At 44.2% G+C, this 24,187-nt stretch overlaps 1 protein-coding gene across 1 annotated transcript; it reads left to right on the top strand.

Annotated features, from left to right (window-relative positions):
* The first annotated feature begins 1,370 nt into the window (after nt 1–1,370).
* On the top strand, nt 1,371–21,093 carry C1H12orf66 (chromosome 1 C12orf66 homolog). The gene is made up of 3 exons (XM_030548847.1): nt 1,371–1,681; nt 9,827–10,115; nt 19,729–21,093. Exons 1-3 carry the CDS (start codon nt 1,447–1,449, stop codon nt 20,543–20,545), a joined length of 1,341 nt encoding a protein of 446 aa, XP_030404707.1. The 5' UTR covers nt 1,371–1,446; the 3' UTR covers nt 20,546–21,093.
* Nucleotides 21,094–24,187: the final 3,094 nt, after the last annotated feature.

Genomic DNA, 24,187 nt, shown 5'->3' on the forward strand with positions numbered 1-24,187 from the left:
GGGGAGGGACCTCTACAGATAAACTCTTGAACTCTTGGGTGGCATTGACCAGAGACTTTGGGGTTGTTGGACTTTGGGGTGATTGGACTTAAAACCCTAAGGGGAAAAAGGACAGTGCCAAACGTACTTGGAGGTGGGTTTTTGTTTATGGTTTGTGTTATAACCCTGTTTGTGGTGTTTCTCCAATGGGATGCCGCATTGATTCCTTCCCTTATTAAAAAGATTTTGCTACACTCAGACTCCGTGCTTGCGAGAGGGGAAGTATTGCCTCCTAGAGGCGCCCAGGGGGGTGTGGTATGTGAGTGTCACAGGTCACTGGGTGGGGGCTCAAGCCGGTTATGCATTGTGTTACTGAAATGGAATCCCTGGATACTGAACCTGGCCCTTGTTGCTGCCAACTCAGAGGGGCAGAAGGGTTACATATGCAATGCTTCCTCCTGGGGTAATTCTTAACAAAAAAAAAAAAAAAAAAGCACAATATTTTAAAATTCTGCAAATGTTATTTGGCAAACTAACACTATATAATCATGCCAGTTTTAATTATTTTGGTAATTTATTTCAAAATACTGTCAGCAAAGATATCTGTAACAATAGACACACACAAACTTTCCCCCAGGAGACTTAAAGAAACTCCTATGACAGCCTACTTCCTGTTTCTCTGCCTCCTCCCACTCCCCTCCCCACCCCAGTCCGGAGCCAGAAATTCACCCCCTACCCTCCTGGAGCCCAGGAACCCAGAGGGAGAAACAGCTTGATGCTGGGTTCCCGGGCTTGCAAGGAGTTTCCTGAATGTCACCCCCCAACCCCTTCACCGGCTGCAACTGCTGGGAACCCTCCAGGCTGCCCCTGTCTTCTATTTGCCAGCTGGGCTCTACTGGGTCCAGCGGCCTCTAGCCGAAGCTAATATCACTACAGCCCATTTCTGGGGGAAAGGAAATACTGCACACACGTGGTTAATTTCTGCACAATTCTGCGTTGCACAGTGGCGCAGAATCCGCCCAGCAGTAAAGCCTCTGTTCACCCCTGAGGCAGCGCAGCGGGTACCGTTGCCAGGGAAGGTGCTGGGATCCCTGAGGCAGGGAGAGCCTGAGCAAAGCCCGAGTGATCAGGCTCAGGCTGCCCTCCCCTGCCACAGCGGAGCCGGACCGCTCTCCGGGTCACCCACCAGCCGCCCTCCCCCACACGCAGCACCCGACACATCCGCGCCAAACCCCACCCAAGTGAAAGGCTTTCTACCCGCTGACGTCACCTGGCTTTTTTCGAGCATGCGCCTTAGCCCTCACTGCCCCCTTTCCTCCCGCTGCTCACGTCACATGCCCAACGAGGGGCGGAGTCAGCGCGGCGACGCCCGTCCCCATCTCTCTCACGTGCCAGGCGGTGGCGGGGGGTGCGGGGTAGCCTGGAGCATCACGTGCCCGGCGGGAAGCTGGAAGCGGCCGGCGCGGCATGGGCGAGTCGATCCCGCTGGGCGCCCCGGTGCCGCTGGAACAGGCCGTGCTGGAGACGTTCTTCTCCCACCTGGGCATCTTCTCGTACGACAAGGCCAAGGACAATGTGGAGAAGGAGCGGGAGGCCAACAAGAGCGCGGGAGCCAGCTGGCTCTCCCTGCTGGCCGGGCTGGCGCACCTGGCCGCCGCCGAGAAGGCCTATCACAGCATGACCTTCCTGGGCCAGAAGCTAGGTACCCGCCGGGCTCGGGCCGCGCGGCGCTCGGGGGCTGCGGGCGCTCCGCTCTGGCGGCCTCCTCCTGCTGCTTGGGGGGCCCCAGCTGGCAGCGCCCCGGGCTTTGGGGGCCTGCCCAGGGAGGGGACCAGGCCTTAGGGCCGGCCAGCAAGTGGGGGCTGCCTTGGTGCGGTGACAGTGCAGGGGGCGGTGCCGCTGCTGCATGGAAGCCGGGGCAGCGTTGCCGGTGAGGCAAAGGTTCCCTGCTGCCGCTTGTGGCCATTGGCAGCGGCATCCCTGGCTACGTGTACTGCTCATAGAGAGGTGTGGCTGCTTTCTAGCTGACTGTCCTAGTTACAGCCACCGCTTACATCCTGCTGTGGAGTCTCAGCAGAAAGGCCAATGATTGACTGGTGGTTCAGACTGAACAGCTCTGTAACCTGCTAGACATCGCCTCTTAATGTCAGAGTTGAGCATGCTAGCAGTGCACTGAGGAAAGGTTGTGCTACCTCTGTCCGCGTTCAGTGTGTCCTGTACATATACTAGGATTTTGGCCTCCAGAGTTATAGTTTACAAGCATTTAAGTTCATACACACAATATTTGATGATCTAATCCAGCAGTTCTCAAGCTCTGGGTCAGGACCCCAAAATGGGTTGTGACCCCATTTTAATGGCTTGAAGTTGCTGGGGCACAGGGCCGAAGCCTGAGCCCCAACACCAGAGGCCGAAGCCTGAAGGTTTCAGCCTTGCATGTTGGGACTCAGGTCACAGGCCCCCCCCACCTGGGGCTGAAGCCCTTGGGCTTCAACTTTGCCTCCCTGCCTGTGTCAGTGGGGCATGTGTGGGTTCAGGCTTCAGCTCTCTTTGTTGGGGTTATGTAGTAATTTTTATTGTCATAAGGGGGTTGTGGTGTAATGAAGTTTGAGAACCCCTGATTTAATCTTCCCCCTACTTTATATACATATATTAAAAACAAAACAAAAAAACCCCCATTGTAGGATGATACCTGTAAGGCCACCCTTGGGTATATGATAGTATGAGGGTTAAAGCAAAACATGTGAGTTGATAGTATAAGGCACAGCAGTTATTCATCTGGCAACTTGACAATGTATGGCTTTTGAGACTGAGGAAAAAGTGTAAGAATCCGCACCATGGGTCTGGCCAAACTCTGCTCAGTGCCTAAAAGGGGTGGGACAGAGGGTTCGTGTAATCTTTGCAATCATGGCCCTAGAGTAGGGGGGGTCAGTAGGCAAACTGGGTCAAATCTGGACTGCCAGATGCTTTTGAACACACCCCAAAATCTTCCTTTAATTATCATTATTTTTTTCTCCTTCTCTGGAGTCTGGACCTTGACAATACCCTGACCAAGAAATTTGGACCTTGACAAAAAACAAACAAACTGATTATCTCTTCCCTAAAGGCGAACGTTAGCACAGCCTCAGGGCTGCTTTAATTTACCCAGATTGCTAACAGCCCCCCTAAAAGCTGTTACACAGATGGGGATGGCGGGAACATAAGAAGCTCTAGCAATAATCCTTTCTGCCCTCTGCTTGGTTATGCTGATTTTATGCCATCTGGGGATTTCCTCTTAGGCGGGGGAATTCCAGGTACCCTGTTGAAGGCAGCTGATTGCCCTTTTACATCTGGAAGTGGCACACAGGGCATATTGAAGGCCAAAGATCTGTCCTATAACTCTCTAGGCACGAACTATACATACAGTATGGTGGGGGCTAATTCAGCTACAACTAATCAGGAAAAAGATCTTGGAGTCGTCATGGATAGTTCTCAGAAGACATCCACACAGTGTGCAGCAGCAGTCAAAAAAGCAAGCAGGATGTTAGGAATCATTAAAAAAGGCATAGAGACTAAGACAGAGAATATCTTATTGCCCTTATATAAATCCATGGTAGGCTCACATCTTGAATACTGCGTACAGATATGGTGGTCTCATCTCAAAAAAGATATGCTGGCATTAGAAAAGGTTCAGAGAAGGGCAACTAAAATGATTAGGAGTTTGGAAGAGGTCCCATATGAGGAGAGATTAAAGAGGCTAGCACTTTTCAGCTTGGAAAAGAGGAGACTAAGGGGGGATATGATAGAGGTATATAAAATCATGAGTGATGTGGAGAAGGTAAATAAGGAAAAGTTATTTACTTGTTCCCATAATATACAAACTAGGGGCTGCCAAATGAAATTAATGGGCAGCAGGTTTAAAACAAATAAAAGGAAATTGTTCTTCACACAGCACACAGTCAACTTGTGGAACTTCTTGCCTGAGGAGATTGTGAAGGCTAGGGGCTTGTCTACATCAGAAAGTTGCAGCGCTGGTGAGGGAGTTACAGCGCTGCAACTTAGGAGGTGTACACATCTGCAGGGCACCACCAGCGCTGCAACTCCCTGTTTGCAGCGCTGGCCGTACTCCCGTTTTGTCTCGGGTGTAGAGGATCCAGCGCTGGTGATCCAGCGCTGGTAATCAAGTATAGACACTTACCAGCGCTTTTCTTGACCTCCGTGGAATAAGCAGGTATCCCAGCATACCTGAGGAAGCGTCTGGTAATCAAGCTGGTCTCCTTCCCCGGCTTGCTCTCGCGTTCCCCGAACAAGCAGGTCTCCTTCCCTGAGGTTTGCTGGGTGGTTCCGGGAACGCGAGAGCAAACCGCGGCGAAGCTGGTCTCCTTTCCCGGTTTGCTCTCGCGTTCCCCAAACCCCCGTGCAAGCAGGTCTCCTTCCCTGCCGTTTGCAGGGGGGTTCGGGGAACGCGAGAGCAAACCGCGGCGAAGCTGGTCTCCTTTCCCGGTTTGCTCTCTCGTTCCACGAACCCCCGAGCAAGCAGGTCTCCTTCCCTGCGGTTTGCAGGGTGGTTCGGGGAACGCGAGAGCAAACCGCGGCGAAGCTGGTCTCCTTTCCCGGTTTGCTCTCTCGTTCCCCGAACCCCCGAGCAAGCAGGTCTCCTTCCCTGCGGTTTGCAGGGTGGTTCGGGGAACGCGAGAGCAAACCGCGGCGAAGCTGGTCTCCTTTCCCGGTTTGCTCTCTCGTTCCCCGAACCCCCGAGCAAGCAAGTCTCCTTCCCTGCGGTTTGCAGGGTGGTTCGGGGAACGCGAGAGCAAACCGGGAAAGGAGACCAGCTTCGCTGCGGTTTGCTCTCGCGTTCCCCGAACCCCCCTTGAAGCCGCCCAACAGCGCTGCAGTGTGGCCACATCTAACACCACTTGCAGCGCTGGTTGCTGTAAGTGTGGCCACTCTGCAGCGCTGGCCCTATACAGCTGTACTAATACAGCTGTACTAATACAGCTGTAACAACCAGCGCTGCAAAATTTTAGATGTAGACATGGCCTAGGACTATAATAGGGTTTAAAAGAGAATGGGATAAATTCATGGAGGTTAAGTCCATTAGTGGCTATTAGCCAGGATGGGTAAGGAATGGTCTCCTTAGCCTCTGTTTGTCAGAGGGTGAAGATGGATGGCAGGAGAGAGATCACTTGATCATTACCTGTTAGGTTCACTCCCCCTGGGGTACTTGGCATTGGCCAGTGTCGGAAGACAGGTTACTGAGCTAGATGGACCTTTGGTCTGACCCAGTATGGCAATTCTTATGTTCTTTTCCCATGCTCCCCCATGATTATGCCCCTACCATGAGACGGGGAGACCACTTATAGGCTTAAGAAGGTAGTTAAAATTTCATGCCCATTCAGTTCTCTGCTTGAGACTGCCAACAAGAATGCAAATTAGTGCTGCTGTTAGTGGTGGCTTTTCACTTGGATACCTTCAACGTTTGATCACCTGAGGTGGATTTGATGTGAAAAGAACCTTTTGCAATTACAAATTTCCTAAGTAGTTTTGAGGTGCAGTGTGGTTTTGGAATTCTTTTCCTAAAGTACTGTATTTGAGATATGGGGGATGAGATAATAGGAACATGATTGAGTTAAAGATTTTAATATGAAAACCATGGATATGGTCTTCTGCAATTCTGAAGTAAATGTACAACGTTGTGTAACTTACTGCAAATTCTGGGGTGATGATGTATGTAATCATCTGATTCTGTCCACATCTATATCCAGGAGAAAGTGGTGTATGATGCTGTTCTAAAATAGTGCAAAAATCATAAGCCCAGTCCTTGGGGTTTCACACGACTGTCACATCTTTCACTCAAATGTAGTATGTTCAAAAATATAACACCAGCTCTGCAAATAGTTTAAACTCAACAGCCACCAAAGTAGCCTGGTCTGTTTCTCTAAAAGAGAATGGGATAATGATATCTTTATTGACTTTGCTGATATTCTTTCTTATACTAAAACAAATTTTAAAGTTCTAAGCTTTGTGGCTGAACATGCACATGGGCGCTCTCTTTTATTGTTGCATGAGAGGCATTTTAAGAAAACAATTCTTTTTCGTCTATCAGCATCTATAATCAGCAGTATGAGTAATTGTATGACCAAAAACTGATCAGTCATATCCAATGCCACAACTTTGTTACGTAGGTTTGTAATTTAAAATGTAAGCAAGATAATTTAACTACTCAGGCTAATATCAGCAAAGAATCCTGTGGCACCTTATAGACTAACAGACGTTTTGGAGCATGAGCTTTCATGGGTGAATACCCACTTCCTCAGATGCATGTAGTGGAAATTTCCAGGGGCAGGTATATATATGCTAGCAAGCAAGCTAGAGATAACGAGGTCAGTTCAATCAGGGAGGATGAGGCCCTGTTCTAGCATTTGAGGTGTGAAAACCAAGAGAGGAGAAACTGGTTCTGTAGTTGGCAAGCCATTCACAGTCTTTGTTCAATCCTGAGCTGATGGTGTCAAATTTGCAGATGAACTGAAGCTCAGCAGTTTTTCTTTGAAGTCTGGTCCTGAAGTTTTTTTGCTGCAGGATGGCCACCTTATTTATCCTCTACGGAAAAGGATAAATGGACACAAATCAGACATTAGGAATGGCAATATACAAAAACCTGTAGGAGAGCACTTCAACCTCCCTGGCCACACTATAGCAGACCTTAAGGTGGCCATCCTGCAGCAAAAAAACTTCAGGACCAGACTTCAAAGAGAAACTGCTGAGCTTCAGTTCATCTGCAAATTTGACACCATCAGCTTAGGACTGAACAAAGACTGTGAATGGCTTGCCAACTACAGAACCAGTTTCTCCTCTCTTGGTTTTCATACCTCAAATGCTAGAACAGGGCCTCATCCTCCCTGATTGAACTGACCTCGTTATCTCTAGCTTGCTTGCTAGCATATATATACCTGCCCCTGGAAATTTCCACTACATGCATCTGAGGAAGTGGGTATTCACCCACAAAAGCTCATGCTCCAAAACGTCTGTTAGTCTATAAGGTGCCACAGGATTCTTTGTTGCTTTTACAGATCCAGACTAACACGGCTATCCCTCTGATACTCAGGCTAATATGTCATACCCGCTGACATCGGACACCAGGCTAAATTGACTTTGGATAATCAGGTATTATTTGTTCAAATGGCTTGTTGTGGACTTTGGGGGCCAGCAGAGACAGGGTTTTTATTTTGTTTCTCTGGTGTTTGAAAAATTCTCTGTCAAGTTTGCAGTTGCAAAGTATTTGAAAACTTGAGGTCCTGAATGAAACTCTTTGAATATCTGCATAAAATCTAGTCTTTGAAGTAGTGTTTTTAAAATATATATTATTTGTGTTACGTGGATTTTCCTTAACATGTTAGCATATCTTTCAGCCTAAAAAATGAAGGGAATTCCATTTTAAGGCTTGCACACTGTGAACTTAAAGTTCACGACTTTTGTTCCCAGAATGAATCGGATTGGAACAAAGGTGCTGATCCTGCAATCTATCCCTTAGGGGTGGACCCTTGTATAGAGTCTCATTGAAGTCAGTGAGGTTCCACCCAGGCATTGGTTTAGCCCCAGTAGATTCACCTGCAAGATGGGTGCCTAAGTGCTCTGTGAATGTTGACTCTTTTGCCTTTTGTTTGAGCCAGCTATCTGCTGAGCATTTCTGGTGTTTTTGCCTGGTTCAGTGAACTGACATGATTACAAGCTGCAGATGTAAGTGGAAGTAATGCATATAGTCAGTGAGTAAGATTTTATCCAGATTTATGGTTGGAATCTTACTTGTAAAAGAGGGGGAGAGTGGTTTGCAGTGTCACTGTACATAATGTTACATGACCTGTGGTGGAGTCTGTCCTCATACTATAATGCAGCATCTTAAAAGTGGCCTGCAAAGGCTGTTTTTTTTTCTTTTTTGTTCTTCTTCTTTTTTTTTTTTTTTAAAGAAAGTCTGCCCTTTTTTGCTGCTTAATTTTTTGTGTGTAATACATTATTATGTTTGTAAAATTAAGCCCTCTGAAGTTAGGAAATGATAATTTAAGTTGCTTATACAACCTTATTTTGGCCCTCTTGTACTTTAACAGTCTTTAATTACACAACTACATACTATATTTTTCACAGGATTTATTCTGCAGTTGTGTATTCTCTGCTTCTGCTTTGATGGCAACCGGGGCCAAGATTTAGAATGTTCATGTTCACCTTGTTGCTGTGGCACATTGCTTGAATTGTCAGCAAGAATTTGGCAACAGAAGGGAAATGGCAATTTAAAAAAGTTTATATCTCTTCTAACCCTGAATGAAGTTTCATGGGACAAAGAAAAGGTGCTTCTGTAGCCTCAGAACTTACTGCCTGCCAAATTTCAAAGTCCTGCTGCAGACAATGAAAGTGTTAAGTTTATTTTCAAAAAAAGGTCCCAAGAATCTTTTTTAGAATGGAGTATGCTTAACATCCAAAATACAGTTTATTAGTAAGGCTAAGATTTTGTTATGGATATTTTTAGTAAACGTCATGGACAATTATGAAAAATAAATGAAAAATTAACGGAAGCCTGTGACCTGTCCCTGATGTTTACTAAAAATATCTATGGTAGAATGAGGAGCCTGGGCAGCTGCAGATGGGCTGGGAGCTCCCGGGTCCCCCCATGCTGAACTCCGGGAGTCCCCCTGGGGCGGTGAGGAGCCACGGGGGACCCTGCGGTTCCCAGCCGGGCGGCTGGCTGAAGTCACAGAGGTCTTTGGAAGTCACGGAATCTAAAGGAACTAAAATTCCCTTCCTCTTTCAACTCTATATTTAATTTCACTAGTTCTTCAGTCACTTTCGAATGGATACAAGTAGATAAGACCTAAATTTATAATGTAAAAATCAAACAGTAAAGGCTTAACATAGTACATTTTCTTTCTGCTCTATTCATGCTGGTAGCGGCTCTTTGTTGTAGCATCGAGTTGTTATGAAGCAAGGACACCTCTGCAGCAGATCCATGCATCTGTTTAGTAATACAGGTGGCCTTCAGTGGAGGTTATTAATTAGAGCTAGTGAAATGGTGCCTTCATGCAGTCCGTTCCTGGCATCTAATGAAGTATGTTTACATTTTTTTTTTAAATCGCAAAGGGTGTCAAGCAGCTGTTGAGAAAATACAAGCCCACATTCCCCTTGTTCTCAGTAATTTAAGATGTACGTGTTTGAATTTTGTCTTGTTATGGAACAACCTGCCATGCAGTCCTCTGAAGTATGTGGGTATTGTTTCCCTCTGAGATTTTGATTTGCAGTTGGGTTGTTTGGGGAGTTGAAAACTTTTGGTATACACACAATTGTATGGTTCACATTTAAGTTCTGTCTTACAAATTGTAAATGTTTCATTTTTTAAAGGGCATTGTCACATTAAAAGGTCTAGTGTTATTAATAATATCATAGATTATTAAAATTGCGCTGTGAATCATGTGTCTAGTCTCCAGAAAAAGGAGTGTTTCCAGGTCACAGCTGATATGTTAGCAAGGCTAGGTGAGAACTTACTTATATTGTGACCTTCCTGAAAATTGGAGATGGATGGGAGAGAGGCAGGCAGGCAGAGAGCGAAGTCTTACATCAGTCCCTTGTTGAAAAATGAATTGCAACAAGCATGAATTATGCCAGTCACTGAACAAAATTATGTGTAGTGTCTATGCAAATGCTTATTCCCAATGTACTTATCTGAAAAGTATTCTGTGAGTGGAAAAATACCTCAGGGAAATGTCTTAATGTAGACATTTAGGAGCACCTAGCTGAAAGGAGGCATGGTTGCTCACCATTTCCCAGTATTGTTGTCTATCTTTGCCATCCCTGGGTTTTGGTAATACATCCATATTTATCTGAACAGGTGGTCAGTCATTCTTCAGCCGAAAGGACTCCATCCGAACCATCTACACATCTCTGCACAATGAGCTGAAGAAGGTGGTGGCGACGGGTCGCAATGCACTAGGAGGAACAGCTCCTCATTTGGAAGAGCTGCTTTCTCACCTGTCTGAACAGCTCTGTTTTTTTGTTCAGGCTCGGATGGAAATTGCTGACTTCTATGAAAAAATGTTCACCCTCAGCACCCAAAAGTTCATTAACTCTGAGGAACTCGTAAACATTTTGGACTCCATCCTAAAGAAATACAGCTCAAGGTGAGTTCTTGTTTATTAGAATTAAATACTCAGATGTGTCATGATGTTCTATTCAGTATTGTAAACGAGGATGAGGCCTAAGCAAGTCCTCTCCAGCAAGTATAATAATTTTACTGTCCTATGCTTTTGTTAAGCAGCACAGTCCTCCACCTGAGTTCATGCATTAAATAAATATGACATGAGTAACACAGCATTTCTCCAGTACTCAAAACATGACCCTTCTTGCAAGAAAATGTGAAGATATTTTAGCTCATCATGGTCACAGAATTGTCTTCTCAGTCGTTTCCTGCACTCAGCAAATAGGAAGAGTTGTGTTAATTATATGCAGTGAAGCGAGTTTTGCAGCAGCAGTGTTTCATGGGAAAAATGTATGTTAAATTCAAAGTGGACTTAAGTTTACGAGGATGAACATAGAATTAGTGTAGAAATAAGATACAAATACTTGCATCTGAGCAGTTTTGTTTTTAGACTGGAAAATGTGCCCCTTACCTAGTCTCCAGAAGTATATGTAGAGATTAAAATAACGTGTAGTTTATCTACAGGTAAATTAAAATCTCACTACAGGATATATTTATTTATGAATACCATTGTTGCCACTCTGGAAACACTTTACACCATACCCTGAAGTCAACTTGAGATTTACTGGACCAATAGAGCAGCAAGTACCAGAGTTTCTATGCCCTCTAGCTGCAAACTATAGACGATCAAATTTGTGGATGATTGCAGGAGTCCCCAGCCTGATCACAGCTGATACAAAGGTCCATACAAAGAGAGGCTGTTTCTTAATTATCTAAAAGATAGAAGCCTTTACACTGATAGTGATTTTGAAATGTACTATGGGATAAAATTGAAAAGAGGATGACTTAGTATATAGAATAAAACAATGACAATTGTTTTAAAATAGTCAGCTGTTGTAGACAGTCTTTGAAAGCTAACAAAAAATGTTCAGTTTACTGTCTCCTCTAGGTAACAATCACATTCTCATCAGAAATACATTTGAGGGGTTCTTATGTCGGGAAGCTAAACTAGATTTTAAACTGACACATGCTTTAGGAAGAATCAACATAATTCTCAGTGCTGCCTTAAAACATTCCAGATCTAGGCACTGCAGTTTAATAATTTACCAGTTCAATGTAACTTCTGCAGACTCAGCTCTTGTTGGCTACCAGCAGGGCCGGTGCAACCATTTAGGCGGACTAGGCGGTTGCCTAGGGCGCCAAGATTTGGGGGCGCCAAAAAGCAGTGCCCCCCAATTTTTTTTAAGTGGTTGAGCGGCCGCTGCTGGGATCGCGAGGAACTCGGAGCTGCCAGCAGCATCTGCAGCCGGCAGCCCAGGGTGTCCCCTGGGTCAGGGCGCCGCCGCGGCAGCCAGCAGCCCAGGGTTTATAGGGGGCAGGTTATGTCTGTTTGCGGTGCTCGAGCACCAGCAATATTCAGGGCTGGGGGCCCTGCTCCAGCAATATTTGGAGTTAGGTCTCTCCCCCGGCCCTGCCTGGATCGGGCCCCCACCCCCGCGGGTCTCCCCCCCCGCACGCCCTGCTGCGTCCCTGCCTCACAGAAAGCAGCGCAGCGTCTCTCCCCTGCCTGCTTCTGTTGCTGGAGTAGAGCCGCTCCCGGCAGAACTGCTGTCCCAGGGTCCTAGTGCCCCCCACTCCTAATGGCAGGGCAGGCTACCCTTACCCTGTGCTTCCGCCCTCACCCTGAGTCTCTCCAACACCCCAAACCCCTCAGCCCCCCACACCCTAATCCTCTGCCTCAGCCCTGAGCCCCCCCACATCATGAACCCCTCATTCTCAGCCCCAACCCTCATCCTCCTGCACCCTAATCCTCTTCCTTAGCCCTCAGCCCCCCCACATCATGAACCCCTCATCCTCAGCCCCAACCCTCATCCTTCTGCACCCTAATGCTCTTCCCCAGCCCTGAGCCCCCCTGCAGCATGAACCCCTCATCCTCAGCCCCAACCCTCATCCCCCTGCGCTCCCTCCTATCCCCAAACTCCCTCCCAGAGCATGCACTCCCTCCCAGAGCGTGCACCACCTCCCCTTTCCCACACATTCCTTCCCACCCCCAAACTCCCTCCCAGGGCCTGCACCCCTCACCCCCTCCTGCACACCCACCTCCTGCCCCAGCCCGGAGCCTGCACCCAGCACCCAAACTCCATCCCAAAGCCTGCACCCCTCCTGCACCCTAATCCCCAGCTAAGGACCTGCACCCCAGAGCTCTCCCCCTCAACCTCTCGCAGAGCCTTAGGCAAATGGGGGCGGAGTTTTGGGGGGCAGGTTCTGGGCACCACCAAAATTTCTACAAACTTGCCACCCATGCCTGGGTCAGCGTGCCACCGGCAGCCCAGGGGTTCCACTGTGCAGTTGCTACTTCACTTCTCCCGCCTCCCAGGCTTGCGGCGCCAATCAGCTGTTTGGCGCCGCAAGCCTGGGAGGAGAATTAGAGCAGGACAGCATGCTCGGGGAGGACGCGGAGCAGAGGTGAGCTGGGGTCGGGAGGTACCGCAGGGCTCCTCGGGCCAGGGGGTGGGGAGCTGCCGCGGGGGCGGGGGGCACACTTCAGGGTGAGGAGCTGCTGCAGGGCTGGGGGGGCGCAAGATGGAAGTTTCGCCTAGGGCGCGAAACTTCCTTGCACCGGCCCTGGCTACCAGTGCAAATGGTTAGATAAAAAGGACACTAATAACATATTGTAAGAAACATAGGCAGAATCACTTTGGAACTGGTGGAAACTTAGATCATTAAAAGGACAATGCACATTAAAAATTGCATATTTCAGAAACTCTTCCCTCTTAGTGCTTTTAGTGTTATCTAAGACTGGAGAAAAATATCTTTCTGTTTCCATTTGGTTTATGCTGTGTGCTTGACAGCACTTGTGTAGCCTGTTTCACAAGTCATTGGAAGAGCAAAACATGCTAAGAAATGTAAAATGACCAAAATCAGCAAAGATTGTGGGTAATACCTGGAAACTTCACTTTTTAAAATAGATCTTATGTTCCTGTCACTAGTCTTATAATTTTTTAATGTTTTTTTTCATCCTTTCTGTTCTTTAGATCTCAGATGGCTGTCAAAGATAGTAGCTCAGATCCTGCTCTGGATTAGATGGCTGCCTCTATGACGGAGGAATCCAAAAGTGACATAGAGTCAATGTAGTGGCTTCTGTGCCAAAAGGGGGTGTAGCTAGGGCTTCCTTCAACTCTGGCATTTCTCAGTTGCCAGAGCAGTCTCTGCAGGCTACTGCCAGCAAGTGTAGACTAGAGCAGTTTTCACATTGCTCTAATATATGATAGGGACTGATCAGGTGCAATCTCAGAATTGGGGGAGTGAAATAAAGCCACCTTTGTGCCATCTCTTCTCCTTGTCCCCTTCCTGGGAGTATGTGAATCTTCTTCATCTGCATCTCAAAATCTGGGCCATTATTAGTTATTTGATTTGTAGGTTTTTAAGGCCAGAAAGGACCACTATGATCATCTCATCTGACCTCAGTGTCTTTCCTTCCTTCATTTGATTTACTTGGAAAATTAAATATGGATATGGATATAAAAAATGGAGCAAGATGGTATGCTGGTTGGAGTGGCTCATGGCCATGAGTGCCAGCCTCCAGGCAGACTGTCAAGAAGCAGGGCAGAGACCCCAAACTAGTTGTATGTTTGGCAATTAGATTTCACCAATCCAGTAACAGGTGTGAACTCCTGAAGCACTATAACAGTCTTACCACGGAGTCTCAGACAATCACCTGGGGTATTCCAGTCTCTCTTGCTACCCAGGCAAGCTGGATTTAATGATAGTTGGTTGCTATACACCAAAGATCAGAAAAGACTCAGATTGTTTCCAATCCCAAGAGACCAGTGACTTACCCCAGGTCAGTTTGTACCTTAGATCTCACTCCAAATACCACTCTTGTGGCCAAGTCTACAGTAAACTGTCTAAAGATTTATTAACTAAGAAAAGAAATGAGAGTTACTACAAGGTTAAAGTGGGCAAGCATGTATACACAAATGAGTTAGTTTATGGTTCCAAAAGGAACAGGAGTACTTGTGGCACCTTAGAGACTAACAAATTTATTTGAGCATAAGCTTTCGTGGGCTACAGCCCACTTCAGTAGGAAGATATATATATATATATACACACACACAGAGAACACGAAACAATGGGTGTTACCATACACACTATAAGGAGAGTGATCAGTTAAGGTGAGCTATTATCAGCAGGAGAGAAAAAGAACTGTTTGTAGTGGTAATGAAAATGGCCCCATTTCCAGCAACTGACAAGATGTGAGGAACTGTGGTGGTGGTGGTGGTGGTGGGAAACATGGGGAAATGGTTTTACTTTATGTAATGGCCCATCCACTCCCAGTCTTGATTCAAGCCTAATTGAATGGTGTCCAATTTGCAAATTAATTCCAATTCAGCAGTCTCTCGGTGGAGTCTGTTTTTGAAGCTTTTTGTTGTTGTAATATTGCGACTTTTAGGCCTGCAATCGAGTGGCCAGGGAGATTGAAGTGTTCTCCAACTGGGTTTTGAATGTTATAATTGTTGACGTCTGATTTGTGTCCATTTATTCTTTTACGTAGAGACCGTCAGAGTTGTAGGAATTGGTCAGCTCTGAATGTCTTTTAGGGCTAAGCCAGGTTGACCCTTGGGATCTCTACTTCCGTTTCTTAGCTCCAGCCCTGTGAGAGTCCAAACAGCAAAACAGAGATGAAAAATTTTCTTATCAGCTGCTTTGATTTCCTTCTTCCAGAATTCAAGCTGAGGGCATGAGCCCTTTTGCACATAGCCTTTTCATGGCTGTGAAGGAGCAATTAAAGTCTTTGTATTGTGATGTCCTTCAATGGCCCATTTAGTTTTGATAGTTTTCAGAATAGCAGCCGTGTTAGTCTGTATCCACAAAAAGAACACGAGTACTTGTGGTACCTTATAGACTAACCAATTTATTTGAGCATAAGCTTTTGTGAGCTATAGCCCACTTCATTGGATGCACAGAATGGACCATATAGCAAGGAGATATATATATCACACACACACACAACTTGAAAATGTGGGAGTAGCCCTACCAACTCTAAGAGGCTAATTAATAAAGATGAGCAATTAGCAGCAGAAGAAAAAAACCTTTTGTAGTGATAATCAAGATAGCCCACTTAAGACAGTTTGACAAGAAGCTGTGAGGATACTTAACATAGGGAAATAGATTCAATGTGTGTAATGGCTCAGCCATTCCCAGTCCCTTTTCAAACCTAAGTTGATGGTGTCTAATTTGCATATTAATTCAAGTTCAGCAGTTTCTCGTTGGAGTCTGTTTTTGAAGCTTTTCTGTTGCAAGATTGCCACCTTTCGGTCTGTTACTGAGGGTATGTCTACATCTACAATTTTGCAGCGCTGGTTGTTACAGCTGTATTAGTACAGCTGTATAGGGCCAGCGCTGCAGAGTGGCCACACTTACAGCAACCAGCGCTGCAAGTGGTGTTAGATGAAGCCACGCTGCAGCGCTGTTGCACACCGCGGGGAAGGAGACCTGCTTGGAGGGGGGGTCGGGGAACACCAGAGCAAACCGCGGGGAAGGAGACCTGCTTGGAGGGGGGGTCGGAGAACGCCAGAGCACACCGCGGGGAAGGAGACCTGCTTGGAGGGCATGGAGTTTGCTTAATTGAGAGGCTTCCTCAGGTATGCTGGGATACCTGCTTATTCCACGGAGGTCAACAAAAACGCTGGTGAGTGTCTACACCTGATGACCAGCGCTGGTGATCCAGCGCTGGATCCTCTACACCCGAGGCACGACCTGGTGTACGGCCAGCGCTGCAAACAGGGAGTTGCAGCGCTGGTAATGCCCTGCAGGTGTGTACACATCCTAAGTTGCAGCGCTGTAACCCCCTCACCAGCGCTGCAACTTTGTAGTGTAGACAAGGCCTGAGTGACCAGAGAGGTTGAAGTGTTCTGTTGGTTTTGAATGTTATGATTTGATAGGCCTTCTTGACAGGCAGGAGTAGATCGCTCCTGGCTGGGTTCATGGTTTCAGAGCAAACATTTTTTTACAGTTACAAAGTAAAAAGTTAAATATTGTCTTGTGACATCGAGGTGTTGTAAGCAGTTCACAGTTTTTAATACACAGGCTGAATTCCCTGCTCAGTCTGGGACCAGTCTTCCCATTTCAAAGTCTTCCAAACATTCTTGTTGCCTTCAGAGTAGATGGGGGAGGCGAGAGGTGACATCATTGCCCCTTATTTTATACTCTCTACCTGGTGCTGGAAAGATAGTTGCTGTGTCACAGGGATTAGACAGTCCCCATAGTGTATAGTCTCACAGGAGACTCCGGAAGGGGTCCACTGGGAGAGTAAATTGTTCTTCATTAGCCATCTATACATGGCAGGCTAGTCCTGATGTAAATCTATTTTGGAGGTGTTAGTTGCTCCTTTGTTGCCACAGAAAAGCTAGCTTGTGGGCATCACCCAAACTCACATATTGCAATAACTAACATATAGCTTAACTTTGCATACAATGGTAATACATACAGTTGAACAGGATGGTAATGTTCAACAGATTTTTCAAATGATACCTTACAAGGCGTGCTTAGTATAAAACATATAACGGTGATAAATATGTGGGTACAAGGCGTTATTTTGAAGTATAGTGTTGGTGTTCTACTAGAATATTGTAAAAATCCTGTCCGTTTTATGCAATGCTATGCTTCCTCAAGACATTTCTGTGTTATGAGACTTAATTAAAGCAGATGTTCTTGGCATATAACTGTCCATTTATTCTGCAGTCAGCATACTTTCAAGCTTTCAGTTGAGGCTGATGTGTATTTTTGGATTAAAACAGCTTAACGAATCCTGCTATGTCGTGAGACATGAAAAGATAACTGAGGCATGAAGCAAAGTGGGGGTTGGGAGCTGCACATCATAATGTTAATCCACAAGACTTGGCAGAACTGCATTTACATGAATATTTTTGCTGCTTTTAATCATAAATAACCTTCATAGGTCAATGTCACTATAAGTGTTCAAATGCTTGATGGTCTAAGTATAGCACATTTTGAGACTGTTTAGAAGGAATAGGGTTTCAGAAGAATGAATTCGCTTAATAGACAGGACAGTATTCTTTTTTATGCTAACAGACAGCAGATCAGTGAAAATAAATACATAATGCTGTACGTGGTAGAATATTCATATTAATCAGCACACTCATTTTCTGAGAGAACTGTTCTAATAGACCTGTGGCTCCCACATCTGAAATAGCTGGTAAACCCTGGATCTTTGCTGCAGTAGAAAGCCAAAATGTGTGTGAATATAAAGCATTAATGTTGGGTAAATTATCTAATTTATCTTCAGAGCAGTGTTCATCATGTGATCTGCCAGATTTCTTTCAAAATACCTGCCCTCCCCCCCAAGCTAGAAAGGATGTATTAATGCCACACAACCAACTGCTGATGGCTACTTTAATAGTGTTCTATAATCTGTCCGACACAGTTCTCAGGTTCTTGTGTCAGACTGTCAATGTTAATATGCACTAGAGAGATGAGTTATACTGGTTCCTGTTTCCCTTAAAGATACCTGCCAAAAATTTGGGGTGAGGGGAAATGTGCTTTTTTGCTGTTTTAAGATGACTTAAATGAGGCCTGGCCAGCTTAAATCTACCTTTTAATTTATTTTCTCTTAAAAATATAAGAAATATTACATCTTGTCTTTCCTATTTTTGCTTAGTGGCCCATAAAAGCTAATTGGGAGCATTCTCAGTCCTTACTTGAAGAAGTCAGCATGTTATACCTTGTTCAGGAAAAACAGGATAGACAAGTTCTGAATGAATCCTCTCAGGAAAAAAATAAGAATTCAAACCACACAGCCTTCTGTGTATCAAACAGAAGCAAACAAGGGGGACACACCCATTTCCCCCTTCTGTTATTTATTATAACAGGGAGAGAAATGAGTTCTCTCTCACTTTCATTAGATAGAACTACATTTATTTTTTATTTTAGAAAGAATATAAACCCCTTTGCTTCAGGACATAAACTAACCACTTATTTTGAGGGGTTGGGAAAAAACTTTCCATGTGGGTATTTTTTTCAATAATTTCCCATTAGGGGTTTCTTGCAACTTCCTTTGAAGTATCTGGTACTGGCCACCATCAGAGAGAAAATATCACACCAGTGAGGCCACTGGTCTGATCCAGTAAAGTAATTTCTGTGTGACAGCACAACACATTTTGTGTGATATGGTACAGTATATTAGATCTTGTATGCAATTCCCATCTTGACTCAGAACCAAGATGACATCACTGTATCAGTGAAGATACAGTGGTGTACTCTGCTAGTTTCACTTGCTGCCTTAGGACTCTTGCAGCATCATCAGTGGTCATGATGGTCTGGGAAATTCCACCAAAACAACTAATGCATGCCATCTTGGATAGGCTCCCGATGAGAAACTTTCTGTGGTAATTTGAGATTTACTTTTGAATAGGAAAATTGCATGTAAACATTGTACATATTCAAAATGAGGATTTAAGTGCTGGGATTGGGGGAGATATCTGCTTAGGAGCAAATCCAGTGGTGGCTGGAATTCTTTTGCAGTGCCTGTAGGACCAGTCACAGATATTGCACATATGGCTATGTTTTTGAAGGGATATTCTATAATACGAGAGTTTCCACTTCTACCTAAGTAAGTTCCAAACATACATGTTTGTTACGTGACTGGAAATTGAGTTTCTGTACATGTCACACATGCAAGAGCATGGAGCTGCTCTGCTTCCTCCAAATAAGAGGCATATTAAAAATTCAAGTTCATTTAAGAAAAGTGAGAGGTTCATACTCTAATTTCCTGTGTCCTATCTCACCCAGGCCTGCTCTGACATGGCAGGACCCCTCTTGTGCATAAACGTGTAATGGCACTCAGACTAAGAGCTTTGGTTTTTTTTCTTCAACTTCTGCTGTACAAGTGAAGGGATGATCTTGTCCTGAAATTTCTGGTGTCTGATGGATTCAGCCATGATAGCAGCTCCAGTGTGATGTTGGTCAGACCTCCATCAGACCCTGCCCCTCAGCTGCTGTGATTTAAAGTTTGAGAGCAGGTTTGGCATCAGATAGTCAATTATGGTTTTATTTACCAAATCCCCCTATTCAGCCCCTGCTGTTCCTATTTCATTGTGAGGAAACAAGTGACTATGAGGAAGCCTAGTTGGACAACAATCGTGCAATTTTGGGTGCGTTAGTTGCTTTGATAGAGATGTCTGGGTAACTAGACCATAACCGTCAAAAAGTGTCTTATTGCCAGTAGTTATGGAATATTAAAATAGCAGGTTTTTTTTAATAAGTTCAGTATCCTAGTTGTGGGAAAGGGAAGTGGCATTGGTGTTGGAACTTATCAATTTTTTTCCATTGATAAAACCAAATGGTACAAATGTGTGTGTATCAGGTATGAAGAGATGCTACATTTTTAATTAAAAATATTTATGCAAAAACAATGTTAAAAGTCATGCTTTTAAACTAATCAGCATAGAATTCTTCTGCCTACACTTCGTTTGACTTTCAGTGATGTTTTGCCTGCGAGTTGGTGTACTAGTTAATAACAATTTTTCTGTCATGTGCAACATCCATCACACTTTTAAAAATGTTTTGTTTTCTAGATTTCACCATCCAATCCTCAGTCCTCTTGAAAGCAGCTTCCAGCTGGAAGTGGATGTGCTTGCACATCTTTTAAAGGCTCAGGCTCAGATCTCAGAGTGGAAGTTTCTCCCATCCCTAGTCAACTTGCACAGTGCTCATACAAAGCTGCAGACGTGGGGCCAGATTTTTGAGAAACAGCGAGAGACCAAGAAACATCTGTTTGGAGGGCAGTCTCAGAAGGCCGTACAACCACCACACCTTTTCCTCTGGTTGCTGAAACTCAAAAACATTCTTCTTGCCAAGTTTAGCTTTTACTTTCATGAGGCCCTCAGTCGACAAACAACTGCATCTGAAATGAAAACGCTGACTGCTAGAACTAACCCTGATTATTTTGGGAAAATTTCCAGCTTCATCAGGAAATATGACGCAGTTAATGTTTCTCTCATCTTTGACAACCGTGGGTCAGAGAGCTTCCAGGGACATGGCTACCATCATCCCCACTCTTATAGGGAAGCCCCAAAGGGGGTGGATCAATACCCAGCTGTGGTCTCTCTGCCCAGTGACAGGCCTGTAATGCACTGGCCCAATGTAATCATGATTATGACTGACAGAACCGCTGACCTCAACAGTTTGGACAAGGTTGTTCACTTCTATGATGACAAAGTCCAAAGCACGTACTTTCTGACACGCCCTGAACCTCATTTTACCATTGTAGTTATTTTTGAGGCTAAGAAATCAGAGAGGGACTCACATTTCATCTCTTTTCTCAATGAAATCTCACATTCTCTCAAGAACTCCAAAGCTTTTGCAGGCCTAAAGCCAGGATCCAAAGGATAAAATAAATTGAGTTGCAGATTGCAAGGCCATACGTTAGACTGGAAAAAATAAATATTCTCGCTTTCAAGGAGTACATTCATTCACAATTCTCTGAGTTTGTTTAAAAAGGAACTGTTATTTTAATATTTGTTGTGAATGCTTTTTTAGCTAATGAAAATACTTGAATAAAAATATAGAAAGAATTTTCTAGGCTGTGCACATGGGAATGACTTAGCTGTGGTGCACCAAAATGGCTGACGTATTTTTTTTGCATGGTGCTCTATTCACAGTATGAATTAATATTTTTCAGTCCATGACATTTTGTCCTTAACTAAGTGGAATGTATGCACTTTATATTATGCTGATCATTGACTATAACTTATGCAGAATTTATTGAAAACTTGGTTAGAATGATTAAATTGTCTTTTCAGGACACGCTGCTGTTACATTAACTATCAGGAACTATAATGGAATCTTATTTCTTAACAATGATACTCATTGGGGATTATTGGAAACTTGCAGCTCTTCAAGCAAACAACTGCAATAAAGTCCATACATCATAAAATATACTCTTATTTTGGTAACTAATATGTCACTATACAAAAACTTGAAAAATAAGTCTTAGCAATGAGGCTTTTCTTTGACATTTGCTTTTAAATCCCCACTAAACTAAGGAGAGAATGCCAATATTGTGAACTATAGTGCAGATTAGCCATAATTCTACAGGATATAGAAACAAATAAGTCAAATCTGCAGCACAAGCATAGAGTGCAATGTCCACATGATTACAGCTTATAAAGTACACTGGTAATGTCAAAACTGTGGGATGCTAGATTTTAAATTTCTGCTTATGGAATGAAATTGAAGATTGTAGCTTCAGTTTGTGCCGATACTTTAGTACTCGCAGGTAGTTTGAAATAATCTTGTGGAAAAATAACAAAGCTCTTATATTTCCTTCGTCCATTTGCCTTTCTGATGACAATGCAATAGAAAAATCCAAACCAAAAACTAAAAAAGTCATGTATCTACACTCTTACACTTAGAGTAAGGCTGCACTATTGTTGGTTTTCATAGTTATTTTTTCTTTAGTACATCTTCAGTTTTGCTTTCTGTTCAGATATAATTACTAACATTTTTAAATAACTTTCCAGTTAAGATGAAAACCAAAATTGTTTTGGTACTAGTATCTGAGATCTTCTACAACACTTGCAGTGCAGTTTATCGAGTTTTGAAATGTCTCCCTCCCACTTTACTTTTTTTTTTAGTTTAAAAAAAAGACAGTTCCCCTCTCAACTTTTTAGAGTCATTGTGCTAGATGAGTGCTCTCTATTTCCTGTCCAATTATTATTTAAAAAAAAATTATAATCACCCATTATAAGAAGGTTACAAGTACTATCTCCCATATGATTTGTACCTTACTCCACAAGCACTTTCACTGGAAATCAAGTGGGACTAATCATGAAGTGTGAGGTGAGTAAGGTTGAACCTTAATGGATGCACTTCATAGATGGTAAGCAGATGTAATAAGCACATCATCAGATTTACTTTATATGTAAAGTAGGTCATTTAAGCCAAAATTTTGGTTACTCCATTCCATTAAGACTTGCACAACTCCAGCCTCATATGGCAAGCACAGTGAAAGCAACTACAGAAAATCTAAAGAGCAGATGAAGTTTTCATTTTCTTCTTTGTAAGAATAGTGCACTTACCTTTCCCCCTTGATGCATATATAATTTTTCTTAGCCTCCATGGAAGTTGCATGCATATATTGAGGAGAAAATATACAATGTGATTTGCTTCCCTATAAAATGTTAAATAGAGCCATCCAAACTTCATTAGAATTATATGCAAATATCATACTTCTATTGTAAGTGCTTCAACATATTGTCCATCTAGCTGAGAAAATTTGTATTCCATCTACACTAGTCCTAAATTAGCAATGGTAACACAGGTTATGGTTGGAAAGACTATTGCTTGCTACTGAAAAGTGCTAGAATGTGAAAATATGCAAGGTGGGACATGGCTAGCACCTAACTTTGCTATGTTACAGTTTCCAAATCATGCTGTCTTTTAACAGGGTGGAATGTTGCTCTTGCTTCAGGGACCCAGGTCCTTGTCCTTAAAGGTATTTAGGCTCCTAATTTCCATTTAAACTAATAGGAGTTAGGTGCCTCAGTACTTTTGAGAATCTGGGCCCCAATGTGGAGATGATGTCTTTCCTCTTTTAGACAGACCATTTTAACAACCCAACCCCTGCTCCGCAAATCCCAGAACAAACAACTGTAATCAATGAATGCTCCAGCCCTGTCTCTTTAGCTTGAATATGAGCAATGGTGCTGTCATCAGCAGTGGCCTCATCTTTCATTAGGGTAATGAGTTGTTGCACAAACCCTTTCTGCTATTTTTACCTCTGATAGCAACTAGGGCTTTGATGGAGGGCTGTGGGTGTAAATACTTTCTCTGCTGGTGTTTGAGAGGCAGAGAGCAGCAGTCTGAGCTGTGCCTGCACAGGTCATGGAGAGAGAGGCAAGGGACAGACCTGTTGTTCATAGGGAGCAGAGCAGCAGCTGCCAGCAGAGTTGCTGCGTTTGGCTAGTGAGTGCACCTGTGCTTTTCTCCTTACAGGGCTCTCTGTTCAATAGCACCTGTGGTGGAGTAGCGGGACCTGCTGCATTCACCAGCTCACCCTCTGCTGTTTCTGAGGGAAGCTAAAGGCTCTGAGGCCTTCCTGCACTGTAAAAAAGCCCGTTAGAGTCATGTTGCTGCTTCCTACCTGCATTCATGGTGGCTTATTGGAAGGGTGAGCAATTACAGGAGCAGCATGATGCCCAGTGAAGGCTTCAGGTAAGAGCTGCTGCAGATTTAGCTGTAGCAAGAGGAGCATGGTGGAGTTGAGAGGCTGGTGTGTTGGCTGCTGTGAGGAGCACAGGTGTTTGCCAGAGGAGGAGTGGGGTAAATGTGTGGGACCTTGCTGAGGAGAGGAGGGAGAATTGTATGTGGCCTGGGAGGTCAAGTTGGGGGGGGGGGCATTGGATATGTGGGTTGGGGGGGTGTTGGATATGGCCTGGGAGTGGAAATTGTGTAGAGCTTTGAGAGGAGCATTGTATGGTTGTGGTATCAGGGATTCAAAGAAAATTAGAAACTGAGTGATGTCTGGGGGAGGGATGGGTTGGCTTGGTGAGGATCCCTGCTGTCTATGAGAAGGAATTTTTGTCCAGGGTGTTGGGACTATAGTGTTGCTACAAATTCTGACTATACAAAAAAAAAGGAAGTGTGTATGTTTTAAGTGTTAAAATGTTAACTGGTACACAACATACTTCTTCACAGCAGCTGTTCAGCGCTAAACCCACCCTTCCGTGAGTAAGTGGGAAAGAACACATTTTCTAGAGCAGTTTATGAAATGCAGATGCACATGAATAGCAGGATTTGCAAATAAACTTCCATTGCATGGACACTTGTCATTCAGGCTGCTAAGCTGGAGAAATAAATCTGAAAAATGGATTTCTCTCTCAAATTTCTTCAGCGTTTTAGCAAAACACAGAACAACAATAATGATTTTAATAGAAACACAGTGAAATAAAATACTGTAGATGAAATATATCCCTATCTTTGTAGCATAGTTGTTTGATTTCATAAAAGTAATCAGTGTTTAGTGGGACAGGA

The sequence above is a fragment of the Gopherus evgoodei genome, chromosome 1 (assembly GCF_007399415.2).
Source record: "Gopherus evgoodei ecotype Sinaloan lineage chromosome 1, rGopEvg1_v1.p, whole genome shotgun sequence".
NCBI classification, from domain to species: Eukaryota; Metazoa; Chordata; order Testudines; family Testudinidae; genus Gopherus; species Gopherus evgoodei.

Bases quoted from the DNA above. Each gene is read 5' to 3' on its own strand.
- C1H12orf66 (XM_030548847.1), top strand. From the start codon at position 1,447: ATGGGCGAGTCGATCCCGCTGGGCGCCCCGGTGCCGCTGGAACAGGCC. The intron at 1,682-9,826 runs GTACCCGCCGGG...TTATCTGAACAG, and splicing joins CTTCCTGGGCCAGAAGCTAG to GTGGTCAGTCATTCTTCAGC. The intron at 10,116-19,728 runs GTGAGTTCTTGT...TTTGTTTTCTAG, and splicing joins CTAAAGAAATACAGCTCAAG to ATTTCACCATCCAATCCTCA.